This window comes from Maniola hyperantus, chromosome 23, assembly GCF_902806685.2.
Source record: "Maniola hyperantus chromosome 23, iAphHyp1.2, whole genome shotgun sequence".
Taxonomy (NCBI): domain Eukaryota; kingdom Metazoa; phylum Arthropoda; class Insecta; order Lepidoptera; family Nymphalidae; genus Maniola; species Maniola hyperantus.
In genome coordinates this window covers 6,047,864-6,066,431 of record NC_048558.1, presented here as the reverse complement: position 1 = coordinate 6,066,431, position 18,568 = coordinate 6,047,864, and the positions used below count along the sequence as shown (strand labels likewise).

General features: G+C 38.7%; 2 protein-coding genes across 2 annotated transcripts in view; one reads left to right on the top strand and one right to left on the bottom strand.

Annotated features, from left to right (window-relative positions):
• Positions 1-11,234, bottom strand: part of bt (projectin protein bent) — a 161,294-nt gene extending 150,060 nt beyond the window's left edge. The window contains exon 1 of the mRNA XM_069506366.1: positions 11,093-11,234. The gene's annotated coding sequence lies outside the window, so the exon portion shown is untranslated. The remainder of the gene's footprint in view (positions 1-11,092) is intronic.
• Positions 11,235-12,976: 1,742 nt separating this feature from the next.
• On the top strand, positions 12,977-14,484 carry LOC117993279 (uncharacterized). The gene is made up of 2 exons (XM_034981056.2): positions 12,977-13,779; positions 14,439-14,484. Exons 1-2 carry the CDS (start codon positions 13,065-13,067, stop codon positions 14,465-14,467), a joined length of 744 nt encoding a protein of 247 aa, XP_034836947.1. The 5' UTR covers positions 12,977-13,064; the 3' UTR covers positions 14,468-14,484.
• Positions 14,485-18,568: the final 4,084 nt, after the last annotated feature.

Genomic DNA, 18,568 nt, shown 5'->3' with positions numbered 1-18,568 from the left:
TCTGTCAGTTTTGAAGTGTCTATATAAAGAAGTTTTGTAGTTAATATTTTTACAATTAGCGTGGACTAGCGCGATGTAGTCCACGCGGACGAAGTCGCGGGCATAAGCTAGTTTCAATTAAAAATACTAAGTAGGTATATAGTGCTAAAAAGAAAGTGTCAGTAGCCTGAATAAGTACTGGACTGATTCCAAATATTATTTCACCATTAATTAAAATCAACAAAATTAAACACTGTTTTCTACTTTACTTTTCTATATTTTGCGCTGAAAATAATATCATTTCGCTATTAAAAGTCGTGTCCCAAAAGCTGATCCACGCGTCTGGTGACCCAAGAGCTGGTGCTTATTTCGTTCAACGGTTAAGCCTTGCCATTCAGTGAGGTAATAGCGCCAGTGAATTGGGCACAATCACTACACATAAATGACCGTTCGGACGGCGTATATTTTTTGTAAATATAAAATGTTTAGTGATAATTTTTTTCTACGTGTAAATAAGTATATATTGGGGGGTAAGGGGGTGCACTAACATCTTAACACCCCAAACGTCAACCTCACCTGCACGCGGTGCCCCCTGCGAATCAGCGAACGAAGATATGACGACCGAAGAATGGCGGGATAACCATTCCAAATGGCTTGGCTTTAAATAACACAGACCAGAGACGGGCAGCAGCGTCACTGGTGCGAAATGGCCTACAGCCCTGCGCTGACCAACCCGCCTGCCCAGCGTGGTCAGTATGGGCATTACTTCTAATGAGCAGCGAAAACAGACAAAGGCCCCCAGTTCCCGGCAGCCCGCTATTCCCGATTACGGTAAGGTGGTGGGGAGCGGGTGGATGAGGAAGGCATGAGGACCGTGTTTGGTGGCGTGCTCTTGGAAAGGCCTATGTCCAGCAGTGGACGCAAACAGGCTGATGGATTGGATTGGATTGGAAATAAATATATACCTATGTATACTTGATGCATTACAACTAAATTGATTATAAAATACCTAATGTATTTATAAATAAAAGTCCTTTACTTTTAAAAAGATGTAAAATCATAAATCAGTGTCTCGAAATTATGCGCCAAATATGGCTTTTATGACATGTCAAACGGTCCATGGATGTAGCGGAGGTAAGAACTAGGAAGTAATAATTCTTATTCTACGAAGATGGTACTCTTTAATTCTATGGATCGGAATGAAATTACGACGCAGCGGAGCAGGATAGATGTGTTTTTTCGCATGAGTCCTGGAGCTACTTTTATTCCCAGAAAATCAAAGAGTTCCCACGGGGTTCTTAAAAAACCTAAATCCACGCGGACGAAGTCACGGGCATCAGCTAGTTACACGATTTATTGTAAGAAAACTTTGTGTTAATGAAATTCATTTATTTTCATTAACCTCGACTAATCAAGTGTGTTTTACTTTTTAACACATTGTTTAAATTTGTTTTAATAGCAAACCTAAAAATTCTTTCGGCAGTTCTGAAAACTGGCAGGCTGTCTAACTTTCGTGCGTAGGAAAAGTTAAAACAAATGTTTTTTCGGGCAGCGGTGCCAGATCTGATAAACAATTTGCCATCTGTTGAGATATCACGGTTCTGGCTCGTTTGACAGAAAGACAATAAACACTAATTTCTCAATTAGTCGGGCAGTTTTTGCGGGAATATTAATTTAAATTTTGTAGCATGGCTTTTCACCACCTCCATGGTGCAACCATGAGTCATCCTCATCATGCCTGCCGTGTTATAACTAAAAACCTGCCAAGTGCGAGTTAAGCTCGCGCACCGAGGATTCCGTACTACAGTCGTATTTTTTCTACATTTTGCACAATAATTCAAATACTATCCATAAAAAAAATCTGTTTTAGAATGCACAGGGAAAGCACAAGTAAATAGTTATCTTACTTCAAAAATTGAAAATACTAATTATTAGCTCATGACCACAATTTTTTTTTGTGTGATGTAACCCTAAATTCACGGTTTTCAGATTTTTTCCCTTATGTCTGCTATAAGACCTACCTACCTGCCAAATTTCATGATTCTAAGTCAACGGGAAGTAGCCTGTAGGTTTCTTGACAGACCGACAGACAACAAAGTGATCCTATAAGGGTTCCGTTTTTCTTTTTGAGGTACGGAACCCTAAAAAGCCGTTATCTGCAAAAAACTTTAAAACATGCAAGTAGCCTTGCTAGTGTTGATGGATGCTATGACAGCTGATTACTTCCTTGTCCACTTACTGGTCTTTTCTTATATTATTTTCTTTCATCTTTTGCTCTGGTAAGGTCACAGTGTATGCATACTTTCAAGTATGTTATAAATACTCGGTTGAACAAAAAAACTTTTAATTATTGTTTAAACTTTTATCGACTCTTGAATTTTCTAGGAAAAATATGTAAGTACACAGATGTGGGGTTATCTATATACCTACTTATAACTTATAATAAAACTGTAACTAAATAATTTCTGTACAGGTGACGCAGTACGCTCAACCGAAATTGCCGGCGCACGTGGGTAACCTGTTTGCTTTTCACCGAAATCAAGGGTGCAAAAAGGGTTTAGGAAAAGTATTGTTGAGAAAAAAATACTAAATGTATGTTAGCAAAGTAAAGATATTTCAAATAATTAATAAACTATGTCTAAAGTTAAATTGTTTTAGAATTTTCACACTAGCAATTTTATTTATTTACGCCCAAAGTTGACATAAATTTAATGTTAAAAAGAAATATTTCGAGGCTCGTAACTTTTAAGTCGCTGGAGGGAGATCGCAAGAGCAGCAGTGAAGAATTCATAGCCACAACAACTCTGTCAGAGTTAACGATTGAGAAGAAGAAGAAGAAGAACCTTGAAATCAATATTTTATTCAATGTTTAATATATCGATGAACCTAGATAATGGCAAAACAAACCGATATACTTAATACTTAGTTTTGAGCTTCCAGTATCAAATAATCTAGTAATTACCCTCCTACGTTTGTATAAAGCACCAAACTGCACCCTCTTAATTAATATTGGTACCTACTTATTTTGAAAATCAGAGGACGATTATAGATATAGACAAAACAGTATTTTTATAATTTTGAAACTACTGAACACATTTGCACGCAACTTGGCATGGGTAGGTACCTTATATGGGTAGGGTATCCTATTTGGGGGCAATCTTTAATTTTAATTTAATTTAAATTTTATTATTGTATATTTTGTAACTTTATTATTTTCATTTTATTATTATTATTTTTAACAATTGTACATTTGTATTTGTATTTACTTTTATGTATGTCCAAATGGGTTCAAGTTGCCTTAATAAATGACTATTCTATTCTATTCTATTCTATTCTTATAGCATAAATTACACTTGAGCAAAACCGCAGGCCAATACTTAGTAGGAAAATAATACAGTTATTGTTTACAAGACAATGACTCATAATATTGGCTATCAGTAGGTATTTCATTGTTTCAGACATAAGAACCGATTTGGGAATATGCCAATCGTATGTACAAGACGTAAGTATTATATTTTATTGATCGATATTGATGAATGTATTTAATGTTATATCTACCGACTTCATCATGATCAACCCATCGCCGGCTCACTACAGAGGACGGGTCTCCTCTCAGAGTGAGACGGGTTTTTGGCCATAGGATACCACGCTGGCCATGTGCGGATTGGTAGACTTCACACACCTTTGAGAACATTATGGAGAACTCTCAGGCATGCAGGTTTCCTCACGATGTTTTCTTTCACCGTTAAATCATCTGATATTTAAATAATTAAAACACACATAACTCCGAAAAGTCAGAGGTGCGTGCGTGCGAGCGTGCACCAATATAGTTCCATACAAGTTTAGTTTCAAAAGTGAAAGTTGTATTTTATCAAAATTGGTAACAACACTGTATCTATCTACACCTTTTGACTGACAAATGACAAACGCTAAAGTACTTATTATGCTAAGCGCCAAGCTGATTCAAAGCTCCATGTATTTAACAAATACCTAAATTGAATAATGGTGATAATTAATTAGGTAAACTTAAAACTAACTATATGTGCAGTGTGGAGGGAGCATCTGGTCCGTCGGCAGAGGCTGCTGTCGTCCGGCGAACAGCCTTGGACGCAACGCGTGTCGGCCGCACAAAGCCACAGGCCAACGAAGAATCGGCATTTATAAAAGCAATTTTTTTGTGTTTAAATAAATTATATTTAAGTACTTAGTGATTTTTGGAGTGCAACTAGATTTTAGTAATGTAATTAGCATGTACACTTTTTGGATTAGTCTGTAAGTCTATATTGTATGGACTGAAATGAAAATAAAGGTCCCTAAACTCCCTCTGGACCTTTATTTTGAGGGAGTATCTACCTACAGAGTCAACGTTCAATATTTGGAGGTAATAATATATTGTAGGTACAGTTGTTATAATAATCAGTCCACTGGCCAATGTCAAAAACATAGTAAAGCTAAACGTGTAAAACCTGAATTTGCTCCCAAGGGGTCGTAAACATTTATCGCGCATGTGACATGTTATAATGGCCATATAGTGGCTATATAGACGTATTTCAGTCTTGATTTTACATCGTAATTATAATTTTGTTTATTAGACGATGCTGCCCAACACTGGTAATAATAATAATTAATTGCAACTTGTGCAACCTAAATTACGAATAATCCAGTAAAACCTGACACTTAATAGCCGGACACACCCGATCGCCAAGCTTAGGCTGTATTCAGTTGCTTAGCATAAAAGTCGGCCCACGCCCGTTCGGTACCCTCATTCCGCACATTATCTTGATCACGTGACTTTTGAGTTCACCAATCACAACAAAGCATACTTTCCTGTCCACCACCAAAGAGTTCCCACGGGATTCTTAAAGACCCATCCGGTTAACCGATTTATATGAAATTTGGTACAGAGCTAGAGATTAGAGGTACATTCTGGAAATTGGTATAGGCAACTTTTTATCCCGGAAAATCAAAGAGTTAAATCTAAGCGGACGAAGTCGCGGGCATCATCTAGTATACACATATATAGATAAGCATGGTATTCCTTGTGTACAATAAACACTAACATCCACTTTGTATGCTCTATTTCAGTTCGAAGCCGACGCAGACGGTCAGACACGATGACAGTGGGTATGCAGCTACTATTGATCAACGTCTCATCCCCGGATCAGTATTAATACCTAAACTAAACCGTTCTTAGAACCAACAGCTCTGTCTACGGACCATTTCACATTAGTCATTTTGTTAATTGTAAACCTTTACAATATAAATTGATGGACTGGATTTAGCAGATGTACAGCTAACGGTTTTCGCCTTTGGACTTGGAGCAACACGTCTTAGGTTAAATGTTTTGGTTACCTGTTTTTGTTACAGGAAATTTATTTATCTACTAGCTTATCTCGGCGACTTCGTCCGCGTAGACCACACAAATTTCAAAAACCGCTATTATACCCCCTTACGGGTTGAATTTTCAAAAATATTTTTCGTGATAAAAAATTGAAAAATATTTATTTTGTCGTTTACGCCATGTGAGGACATTAATCGCTTTCCGTACAGCGTGAAATAAGTAAAAATCATGTTTTTTTTAAAATTATTCTCTTTAATAATAAATTCTAGCCCCATAAACTACCGCCATACAAAAAATCACTTCATTTTATTACTACAGTCCAATACCCTATTCAATTTAATTTCAGTTAAATACTTAAATTTAATTTATATACACCCAGAGGCCAGAGCGGATCTTCGTTTCTAGAGTTAATTAAGAACTCGGCTAAGTATTTTGATTGCTTTATTCTCGATTTCAAGTAGACAGCATAATAATTTAATCTAAATAGTGGACACGGATCGACCATTCATCAACGGTAAAATATAATAATATTCCTCGTTCCAGGAAGTGCTTCTAGATCGTTTACGACCTAATTCGCGTTGGTTTAGGTTGAACACACTGCAACTCGAACAGTTATGGCTAGCTCGGTAGTTTTTATTTATTTATTCAGATACAAGTTAGCCCTTGAATGCAATCTCACCTGGTGGTAAGTGATGATGCAGTTTAAGATGATAGCGGGCTAACCTGGAAGGGGTATGGCAGTTTTTATTAAACCGTTACCGCTTTGGTTTCTACACGGCATCGTACCGGAACGCTAAATCGCTTGGCGGCACGGCTTTGCCGGTAGGGTGGTAACTAGCCACGGCCGAAGTCTCCCACCAGACCAGACCAGAAATTTAGAAATTATAAAATTTCAAACCCCTGCCAGGAATCGAACCCGGGACCTCCCACTATTAAGACCACAGCGCTCACCACTGCGCCAGGGAGGTCGTCAAAACAATAAATCTCGAAGGTTTGGCAAACCAAACTAAGTATTTCTAAACATGGTTCCGGAATCAACGAGAATGTGTTGTTGGGTTTAACAGGAGGCACCTGTGATCCTTGATACTTGCAAGTCAAAAATCAACACTTTACAAGAGAGCAAAAACAAGATTTAAAAAATTCCACTTAGTTCTTGATCTAAGTGGGCTAGGTTGAACTGGAGTATCTTTTTTTGTACCCAAAAACATTCACCTTAACTATGTACTTATTTAAATTTTTGTAGTAAATATCGGAAAAACCTGCGAGTTTTTCCTCTGGTGAAATTATTAATTTAGTTGTTTAAAATTCCGATTCTCTTGTACACAATCTCTAAACTAACTACTATATAAATAATACTAAATTAACAGGTCTAAATCTAGTGCTATCCTTTTCCGCAAGCAACATTATGAAAGGGATAGCAATAGATTTAGACGTGCCATTTTAGTTTAGTTTAGAGATTGTGTAATGAGATTGTTGTGTGGGCTAATTCCTTTGAATTAGCCCCAATAACTTGGAAAAAGTTAGAGGTGCATGTCCGGAATCGACCTCCCGCATAAGTCGAAAAGCCGAAGTTTTATCCTTGACTAGGCTATTTAATATTAAATTAAGTAAAAACCCCTACGATTAAATATATTTCTACTTGATAACCAATCTCTTATATGTATGTGTAGTAACAGTACGAGGCCGAAAGCAATGTACATCGGACTTTAGAATGACATTTCGGCTTTGTAGATCGTTGTGTCTATCACTCATACATATATGACGTTTTGTCGTATGAAGACCTAGAAAGGGGGATTCCAACATCAATGTATGAAGGTATCTGTAAATAATATTTTACGAGACATTTCACCGCGATTAATAGCCTCATCTGGTGACATCTGGAGGGCTGGCTCATTTTTTGCGCAACGGATCAGCCTGGCTGTCCAGCGCGGAAATGCAGCCAGTATTCTTGGCACCATTCCACGCGGTCATGATTTATATAGTAATTAGATAAGGCTAGCTTTAAGTTTTATTGTAATATTAAAATATATATATATATATATAAGTACAATATACTACTATTTGAAACATTAAAAAAAAATTTAATGTGTATGTATTTTTAATGTAGTTTAAATTAATGTATCATTGCATGCCGCAAGGTGGAATTTGGACGTACACTAATAATACTTTTAAGATCTGTAAACTAACCCAAATTAGCAATAAAGAGAATTGAATTGAATTGAATTGTCGGTCTCAACGACAGAGACAGTGCTCTACAAATCTACTATCTCCTTCTAAAGGTCGATGTACATTACTTTCTGCCGCGTACAGTAGGTGCTTTTTGACAAAAATCAACATTTTCCGCCAACGTTTCAAATTTCTGAGTAAACAGTAAGACGTTAGTAGATTATTATTTCATGTTCAGCGTCATGTTACTCAATTTCATGTTATTTTAGGTACCGGCGTATAATATCCTAATAGATGGACGTCATTAGTTCTAGACCGGTTAGCGTATTGACAGGAACACTAGGAAGTGCTGGAAACAGAGCACGATTTAATACCTATTTCAATTTATATTGGCGTCCAATATAGAGTCACTTTTAAATGACTCACTTGTGGGTTAGGTAAATCTCTAGATACGTGTTCTATCGCTTTTATAATGATGAGTGCTATGAAAAACTATTTGACCTCATTCCACCCTCCTTTTTCTACAACCGCACTGCACGCCACCGTAAGCAATTTCATCCTCACCATCTGGGTGCCTGGTGCACCATGACTAATATTCCCCTTTCCCCTCCTACTAAGTGTAAAACTTGTGCTAGTGGTATACCAAGACAATAGTGGAACGGGTGGGGTTGGTACCGCCGACCTTTCGGATTTCAGTCCGTTGAGCTATTGAGGCTCTGTAATTGAGGGTCTGAATACTGTAAATGTAGACGAACATCCTGGCTTAAGAGCCTTGGCCACTGGTTCAACATGAGTACAAGGTCGCTGTTTAGGGCAGCGGTGAACAAAATCCAGTTAGACTTAATGATTGCCAACCTTTTTTTTGTATGGTTCTGTTAGTGGTTCAATAAAAAATAAATAAATAAATAAATACACCTTCGGTAGGAGATGGCACTAGAGGAAGAAGAAGAATTGAGGGAATTGAAAATTGACATTCTAACAGCATGGGCGTACCAAAAAGTTCACCATCCGATAGAAATAACCTAACCTCGATTTCAACGAAACCGAAAGTGGGTCAGAAGACTTTGTTGACTACTAGATGTCACAATTAGTTGGAGATTGGACACAACACACAATTTTATAGCTACGACACGATTAGAAGGTCAGGTAAACTGTGTCAGTGCTCTATTAAAAACTAGGGTTTGCCCGCGACTTTGTCTGCGTGATATTATAATTTTTAACCTTATAGCACTCGAGGATAATGTAGTTATCTATGAGTGAAAGAATTTTCAGAATCGGATCTTTAGTTCCGGAGGTAACCTTCTAGATACATACTAACATCACCTACCCATATTATAAATACGAAAGTGTGTTTCTTTATTGGTTTGTTGGTTTGTCCTTCAATCACGTCAAAACGGAGTCACGTATCAACGTGATTTTTTGCACGGATGTAGTTGAACGTGGAGAGTAGGCTAGTTTTTATCCTGGAAAATTAAAGAGTTCCCATGGGAATTAGTCCCAAAACTAATTCCACGCTAACGAAGTTGTGGGTATCAGCTAGTTTACCTATTATATAGTATATAGATAAACCGATGAAAATGAACCTTTCATCGGTTTAATAGGTACGCGAGTTCGTACCGGAATGCTAAAGCTTGACGGCATTTCTTTGCCAGTAGGGTGGTAACAAGCTAGCCGAACCTTCCCATCAGACCAGACAAAAGACAAATAAGAAATTATAATCATACTAACTACTAGCATAAGCTGATAAGTTACTGATAAGCATACTAGCCCGCGACTTCGTCCGCGTGGAATTAGATTTATAAAAATCCCGTGGGAACTCTTTGATTTTTCCGGGATAAAAAGTAGCCGATGTCACTCTCCCGGTCTTTATCTATACCTACCCGTGCAAAAAATCACGTCAATCCGTTGCAACGTTGCGCCGTGTTTGAAGGACAAACTACCAAACCAACAAACCAACAATACAATGAAATCTACGAAAACGGATACTGTAAACGAAAAATTCTTTACTTTTCATTAGCTCATCAGAAATGAGGAGATCCGTAGGAGAACTAGAGTTACTGACATAGCTCAACGGGTTGAGAAGCTGAAGTGGCAATGGGCAGGGCACATAGTTGGTAAAACCGATAGACGTTGGGGTCCCAAGGTGCTGGAATGGCGACCTCGCACCGCAAGACGCAATGTTGGAAGACCCCCCACTAGGTGGATGGACGACATCAGACGCGTCGCAGGCAGCCGCTGGATTCAGGCGGCGCAAGACCGTGGCGTGTAGAAGTCCCTACAAGAGACCTCTGTCCAGCAGTGGACGTCTATCGGTTGATGATGATGATGATGATGATGATGAATGCTCGGCATGCATTGCACGCGCCACCTATTGTTTGTGTATTGATGATGCTATGTCAAAAACCATCTCGCAAGTCCAAACAACAAATGTACAAAGTATAACTCACTAAGATGAACTAAGCGTGAACGCAGTAACGAATAGGTCTGCCTGCTCAGACTAACTATTCACAAATTTTTATATAATATAAGAAAATATAAAAGAGATAGAAGAAAGTGACAGTATTCATGTAACATTCATTTACTGATTAACACATAAGTACCTAGTTGATGGAAAAGTAAATATGTGTCTATTTACTTTTCCATCAACAACCTATGTGTTGATCAGAAAATAATGATTTCAAATTGTCCAAACTTCACCAGAAATCGCAATATGTTTTCAAACATTTAATAGGCACAAATTCATGACCTTATATTATTGAGAAAAAGCCAATTGATATATTATTTCGCAATGATTATCAACATAATATAAACTTTTCTAGCTAGTTTTTTTATTGGGCTAGTGAGAGAATTCATTGGAATCGTTGAACATTATTTTGGCCGTAAACTAAAAGGGTACGTGACATAACTGCCATCCTGGCAGTAGCAATAAATCTCCTGAAATTAATATCAACTTTCAGCTCAGTTATATTATTTTCGGATGATATATTCAGTTTTCCGTGGATACGGATAACCTATAAATTTGTCTGTGGGAAGGTAGTAATTTATTAATAATAAATTATTCATGCAGAGTTCTTTAAATTGGCGCATAACGTCCAAACTCCTTGATATCCATTCAACACACGATTCTCCAAACTCAACTTAATTAAAAAGACTTAAAGTTAAACTATACCTAATGCTACGCTTTTTGCAAATATTTCTTTTGGAAAAAATACTTAAGTAGTGTAATTTTTGGACCTGTAAACTTAGCTTCGTTTAGAAAATCGCGTACAACGGAATCCGCATCATTTTCATGATTCCGAGTTTACCGGACGGGCGCGAACGCCGACCGCTCTCGCGGCACAGCCGAAATATCCCGCGGCAGTTCAAAAATAGTCCACGCAGACCGAAGCCGGGCTGCATACAAAAGTGGTCTGCCGACCAACATATCGCCTTATCAAATTTCCCAGCCCACACCCAGTCGCCCACGCAGTACGCACCACTCAAAATTCCCATTCCTTCCCCAACCCCCGCCGACGGCGGTCATGCATTAGTATGTTAGCACAGATATTCCCTCGAGCCCGCGCCGACACGAAGCACTCCGAAGCATTAATCGATTAATAAGCGCACTAACTTACACTCCTCTCGCACTGACACTGGGCACTGGTTAACGTTCGCGAGCCGAGACGATACGCACTCGGCGCTTGTCGCTGCTAAACTGAACTGAAGTCTGAACCCGCGGGAACACGCTCCCGAAATACCCCTTATTGTGTGTACATTCACTACACTTATAACACCTAGGCTTTATAAATCTCCGCTTGTATAAATAGTGTGGGTTAGACACCGCTAAGGTATTAAAGCTGGATGCAGTGGAAGCTATTAACCTACATCATTTAACCTGGATCCGCGCGGGTAGACACACGTACACCTTGACTAATGAATGGGGATCTTGCTGCTGAGAAAACTCATGGAGTGCCTACACATATACAGATCCTAAGTCGCAATGTTAAGCGACCTCTAATGTTAAGAAAGATCTTCTTTCTATTCTGTAGAACTCTTCAGTTTCAAAGGCTAACTCTTCGTAGTTCGAGCTTTGAAAAGCTTTCAAATTGAAGAAACCTTGCTGGTGGTTTGTTTTCACCTGCTTCGCTCCCTAAATACCCCATATTGTGTACATTCACTACACTTATAATACCTAGGCTGTATAAATCTCCGCTTGTATAAATAGTGTGGGTTAGACACCGCTAAGGTATTAAAGCTGGATGCAGTTGAAGCTATTAACCTACATCATCTAACCTGGATCCGTGCGGGCAGACACACGTACACCTTGACTAATGAATGGGGATTTTGGTGCTGAGAAAATTCATGGAGTGCCTACACATACACAGATCCTAAGTCGCAATGTGAAGCGAGCTAGGATCTTTCTATTCTGTAGAGCTCTTTAGTTTCAAAGGCTAATTATTAATTAAACATACAATTGTAGCGATTGGCTGAATTTATTGTATTATTTCTATTTACAACAATGCCTTTCAGTCAATAGTAACCAGAGCCAGATCTTAGACTTCTAATAAAATAATAATTATACCTACCTCCTTTCTGCCTAGGCCGTACAGCTATTTCCCGAATAGGTGATAGACGACATAAACCAAGTCCCAAGCCTCTAAATGCAAGCTGTGGAGATATCGTATAGAAACCCCTACAAGAGACCTTTATTATTCAGCAGCCGACGTCTGACTTTGACAATAAATTCCTCCTTAAACATTTTTTTTAAATTCAGATACAAGTAGCCCTTGACTGCAATCTCATCTAGTGGTAAGTGATGATGCAGTCTAAAATGGCAGCGGGCTAACCTGGAAGGGGTATGGCAGTTTTTATTAAACCCATGCCCCTTTGGTTTCTACACGGCATCGTAACAGAACACTAAATCGCTTGGCAGCACGACTTTGCCAGTAGGGTGGTAACTAGCTACGGCCGAAGCCTCCCACCAGACTAGACCAGAAATTTAGAAATTATTAATTCCAAGCCCCTGCGAGGAATCGAACCTAGGACCTCCCACTAATAAGACATGTCTACCAACTCTCCAGTTAATACATTAGCGATCGGAATCACAGCGTTTCTGTATAATATTCCGTCTATTTTCGATACTTTTATTGCCCCGCTGCTATTTCTGGATAACTTTATAGTGAAATTACGTTTAACGCCTGCCAAAATTCACACTTTCTATGTTACTAATTCACGGGAATTAGCACAACGGTTTCTTGGAGCTTGGAAATTGAAATTATTTACTACCTAGGTAACGGAAACATCGGTTTAGTCGATTTTCCTAAATGGGTCTTGATGTCGACTTACCTAGAAAAAGTGCCTATGAAAAGCTGACTGACTGACTGAGTGATCTATCAACGCACAGCTCAACCTACTTTATTTTGTTCTGAAGTGGTTCTGAAACTTAAAAGAAGTTCAAAGAGTTTAATCCTCAACACAGATGACAGGAAAGAATAAATTAGACGTCAAAACCTCATTAATGTCACATCAAAATTAGCTTTGTAAATCAGCAACAACAAAGAAAAAGAGAAAAGTAAACAAAAATAATAATGTAAACCAAATGGAACTGTGGTATGACTTCGTTAATAACTTGGTCAGGGTTATGTGGAGGAGTGCGTTAGTCGTCGCCTTCCTCAGCATCCCGCGACGTGCTGCCTCTCTAACAGGATTCACAAGCTGGTCGAGGAAGGCATTGTACCACAAAATCGACCTCTGCACTCAATCATGCTACAGCGAGATCATCCCTGGCCTCTACTTGAGCAATGCCAAAGCCGCTTGCGATCGAAATATTCTCAGACGCCTCAAAATCACTCACATCCTTACCGTTGAATCACATCGCCTACCGAAATCCACTTTCGTCAATAACAACATCAGCTACCTATTCATTAGAGCCCATGACTCACCTGACACCAACCTGCTCTCCTACTTTCCAATGTCCAACTCCTTCATCGAAGAGGGACTGCGTAAGGGCAACGTGCTCGTCCACTGTCACTTCGGAGTATCACGATCCGCCACTCTGATAATAGCTTACATCATGCAGAAGTATAAAATGACGTTTGAAAGAGCGTATCAGTTCGTACGACAGCGAAGAAAGTTTATAAACCCAAATTCTGGATTCGTCTCTCAGTTGAAAGAGTACCAGAGGCGGAACTATGACGTGAAAGGTGTCGAAAGGTTCGAAGCCTTCGTGAATGTGAAGGCGAGGAAGCATAGGTACAAGATTGCGACTTTTGCAGCCATTGCGGTGGGATTACTAGTGCCGCTCGCTGTTTTGGGTTAGCTGTTTGCAACTCATATTATAGTTAGTATTATATTGTGAAAATAGTGTAAAATCATTATCATCCTCAACTTATCGCTGGCTCACTACCTGAGCCCAGGCCTCCTTTCAGAATGAGAAAGGTTTGGCCACATTCCACCACACTGGGCAAATGCGGATTGGCAGACTTCACAGACATTTAAAAAACATTATGGAGAACCCTCAGACATGCAAGTTTTTTCAGTGTTAAAGCAAGTGATATTTAATTACTTAAAACGCACGTGGTTCTGAAAAGTTAAACCTAGACCCTTTAAAGTGCCATAATTATAACCACACTAGCTGATGCCCGCGACTACGTCCGCGTGGAATTAGGTTTTTTAAAAATCCCGTGGGAACTCTTTGATTTTCCGGGATAGAAAGAAGCCTATGTCACTCTCCGGGTCTTTATCTATACCCATGCAAAAAATCACGTCAATCCGTTGCACCGTTGCGACGTGATTGAAGGACAAACCAACAAACAAACACACTTTCGCATTTATATAAGGGTACAGATATTAAAATAATAGCACCTTCCTTAACCTACTTTAATTTCTAGAATGTGATTATCATTTACTTCATTATGAAATTTTACCCAAATTTACCTTAATTTAGATATAAAATTGGAATTTATTGTTTTAGCTTATTACATTTTTCAACAATACCTTTGAAGAAGACCCCGATCTCTACGTAATATGGTTGAGTGGCCTACATTCGCCGAGTCTCAAGTGATGTGGCCGAAGCATTAAAAAGCAATTTAATTCACTAAAGATCTGAAATCGGGCGTGAAATCATAACACCCACTAAAAACAGTAAAGTATTAATAACATTCACGCAATATCCTGAAGAAGAAGAAAAATATTATTCATTTCTTATATTAGGTATAATGTTATGATGAATTGTTAAAAAAATAATGTACAAAAGCATTACATAAATTTTGTGTTTTGATTTTTTGACTTGTAAGTATATTGTATACGTGCACATAACTAACTAAACTTTTTAAACTATTTGCAAAGAATTACATAAGTAATTATTCTTTTGAGTGTTTGATTTATATAATGTGTGTGTTCTAATAAGTTCTAATAGTTCTAATAAGTTTCAATAATTTTGTAAAGTGGTGATAATAAAAAGAATACCCGGCTGAGTTTGTTGTGGGCTCTTCTCAGACCTGGGCGCGTTTGGAACCCTCGTAGCTTTAGTTTTAAGTTTGCGTAATAATTATCACCACCAAGTATATCTTACAAATCTAACACCATACCAGACCATCAATAAGAGTAATTTATTACCTATTTTGAATAAATCATTTGACTTTGACTTTGACTATACCACCCTACCTAGGTACCTACTTAGTTCAGTGCGATACATTCTTTGCTAATTACTATGCATTCTTACGGAAAACCGATAAACGTTTCAGTCCCAATGTGCTAGAATAGCAGATGTTTAGTAGGTACCTAAACAGAGTTAGTTTTCATTTCGGGGACATAGGCTATACTTGTCTAGTTTTTTTTAAAGAATATTAGCCATGTTAAATAACTTATTCCCCTTTCCTCTCCAACTAAGCTTGAAGCTTGTGCTAGGAGTAGGTACGACAATAGTGCAACGGGCGGGGTTTGAACCGTTGACCTTTCGGTTTTCAGTCCACTCCTTTACCGGTTGAGCTATTGAGGCTCTAGTTCCCACGAGATTTTCCACCCAAACCCAAATTCATGTGCACGAATACGTGGACCTCGTCAATAGACGAGCTATCAAGCTATCTCTGTATTAAATATTATGATACAGAGATAGCTTGCATTCATAAGACAGTCATAGGCCACTTGTTATCCCGAAAATTAAAGAGCTCCAACCTACTAGACTTTATTATTGCTTTTTAACTTATAAGACGTATCCATACGAGCAAAGTCGTGGGCAGCATCTAGTATTATGATATGCTTGCATGGAGCCATGATGACATCTTATTTAACGGCCGAAATATTATTACTTATGAATACATCTTGTTTGTAGAATTTCAAAGGAAATTTTCTTTTCTTCGCACATTGTACATGTTCAACTGAGTGCGAAATGAAAACGGGGAAAAGAGAGGAAAACTCAAGGTTGTTTACGCCAATACATGCTTTATTGTTTGAGTGACAATTACCAAAATACCGTGTCGTTCTCCAGTTCAATGTCACAGTTGGAAATGCAGATCTTTGTTGTTCGCGCCGGACTATTAATTGGTCCAGTATTTTTGGTCGGACTATTTATATCAGAGGTTACTGCTCACAGGTGCTGTGGCTATACGGCTTAGTTATCATGATGAAATACTCGTAGAGGTGTTTATATCGTAAACAAACAGATATAATACCTCGAATCATTGTCATCATTACCATGACTAACCCAGCACCAGCAAAACGTAAAGCCATCTTTTGTTCTGCGTCTGATCTCTCTGCTTTCGTGTTGAATTGCCACCCCATTGGACTATGAGAGTGAGGCAATAGAGAGGGTCTGTGTTTGCGCACACGCTTGTGCACTATATTATATTTTATTTCCTAGTTGGTTAGTCTTCTCTGGGATTGGCTGAAGTGGGTCGTAGCCGACATTCTTCTTTTTTTAAATCTAAATATATAAAAGGAAAAGGTGATTGACTGACTGACTGACTGATCTATCGACGCACAATTCAAACTACTGGACGGATCGGGCTGAAATTTAGCATGCAGATAGCTATTATGACGTAAGCATCCGCTAAGAAAGGATTTTTGAATTTTCAAAAATCCTATCCTTATCCCTAAGGGGGTGAAATAGGGGTTTGAAATCTGTGTAGTCCACGCGGACGAAGTTGCGAGCATAAGCTAGTTCAGATACAAGTTAGCCCTTGACTGCAGTCTCACCTGCCACCTGGTGGTAAGTGATGATGCAGTCTAAGATGGAAGCGGGCTAACCTGGAAGGGGTATGGCAGATTTAACTAAACCCATGCCCCTTTGGTTTTTATACGGCATCGTACCGAAACGCCAAATCGCTTGGCGGCACGGCTTTGCCGGTAGAATGGTAACTAGCCACGACTGAATCCTCCCACCAGATAAAGATAGAACCCCAGACCCCTCAAGTATGAGGCAAAAGTCTAGCCTCACATTTGAGAGGTCACTAGGTAATATCAGTTTAGGTAATATGACTTGTTTTGCGATGAAGGAAAAGATCGTGGGGATAACTGCATATCCGAGAGATTTCCATAATGTTATTAAAGGTGTGTGAAAATTACCAATCCGCACTGGGCCAGTGTGGTGCACTAGGGCCCTTCTCATTCTAAAAGGAGACAAGTTTACTGGCTGGCGATGGGTTAAAGATGATTATGATGTTATTTAGTTACAAAGTCTCACAATATTTATATTTTTCGTTGTTGCTCATATGAAATTCTAATGAGGACAGATATTAATTTATCTGTCCAACTCTTTCTAACATTTTCATCAGAATTCCCTATTCCCACTAACTAAGTACCTCCCATTTAATATTTTAACATTTCAATATAATTCACTAGCTGATCCATCCCAGCTTCGCACGAGTAGCCTGACCTGTTCTATAGATAAATCTGAATGTGTTATCTACTTAAACGTATACAAGTCCTCGTGAAATGTTCCAAATGATAATGAAACCCGTATTGAATTGCACTCTGGAATACTCTTCCGAGATCAGTGTTTCCTGTTTCCAATTATAATCCGGGTATCTTTAAAACAAGAGTGGCTTCTAGGCTGTCAGTCTGGCCGTCTGTCCGTCTGCCCGTCGTGTCTGTCAAGAAAACCTATAGGGTAGGTACTTCCCGTTGACCTAGAATCATAAAATTTGGTAGGTATGTAGGTCTTATAGCACAAGTAAAGGAATAAATCCGAAAACCATGAATTTGTGGTTAGGTACATCACAGAAAAAAATTAGAATGTGTTCATAAACAAATTTTAGTATTTTCAATTTTCAAAGTAAGATAACTATACCTAGTGGGGTATCATTTGAAAGTAATTTATCTGTACATTTTAAAACAGATTTTTGTTTATTTTTATGTATGATAGTTTTTGATTTATCGTGCAAAATGTCTAAAAAATACGACTGTAATACTACGTATACGTATACGCGCGAGTCTGACTCGCACTTGGCTGGTTTTTTTAAACAAAATGTTACAATCTGTAAATGTTATGTATCAGGTATATAACATAATATAGGTATATGCAATATATCTATTAGAGATCTCACCTTACATAGGTACCTATGTGTCTCCGCGATTTCACAATATTTTCTGTATATGAGAGTCCGATTTTTGTTACATGTTTTATTGATAGTCCTCTGGCAACGTATTCCAAAATAATCTTCTATTTTTGCGGCGCCGACGCAACTGCGAGGAATGTTCACGACAACGGGCGATATTTTTGCTATGCCCACTCTACACTCAAGCGATGATAGCCTAGTGGTTAAGATGTTGGCCTCTATTCGGAGTCGGGGGTTCGATCCGGGCACGCATCTGTAACTTTTCGGAGTTATGTGCGTTAAATATCACCTGCATGCGCACCGCACATGGCTAGCGTGGTAGACTATGGCCAAAACCCGTCTCACTGAGAGAAGACCCGTGCTCTGTAGTGAGCCGGCGATAGGTTGATCAAGATGAATTAGGCATTCTATGCAAAGGTTGACACAAACATCAAGCTGTTCAGTGCGGCTGGCAGATCTAGTTTCTAACTGAAGAGTATCCTGCTTCTGTTTTTTTTAATAGATATAGCGAGCAAACGAGCAGGCGGGTCACCTGATGTTAAGTGAT

Bases quoted from the DNA above. Each gene is read 5' to 3' on its own strand.
- LOC117993279 (XM_034981056.2), top strand. From the start codon at position 13,065: ATGGAACTGTGGTATGACTTCGTTAATAACTTGGTCAGGGTTATGTGG. The intron at 13,780-14,438 runs GTTAGCTGTTTG...TTATTGTTTTAG, and splicing joins AGTGCCGCTCGCTGTTTTGG to CTTATTACATTTTTCAACAA.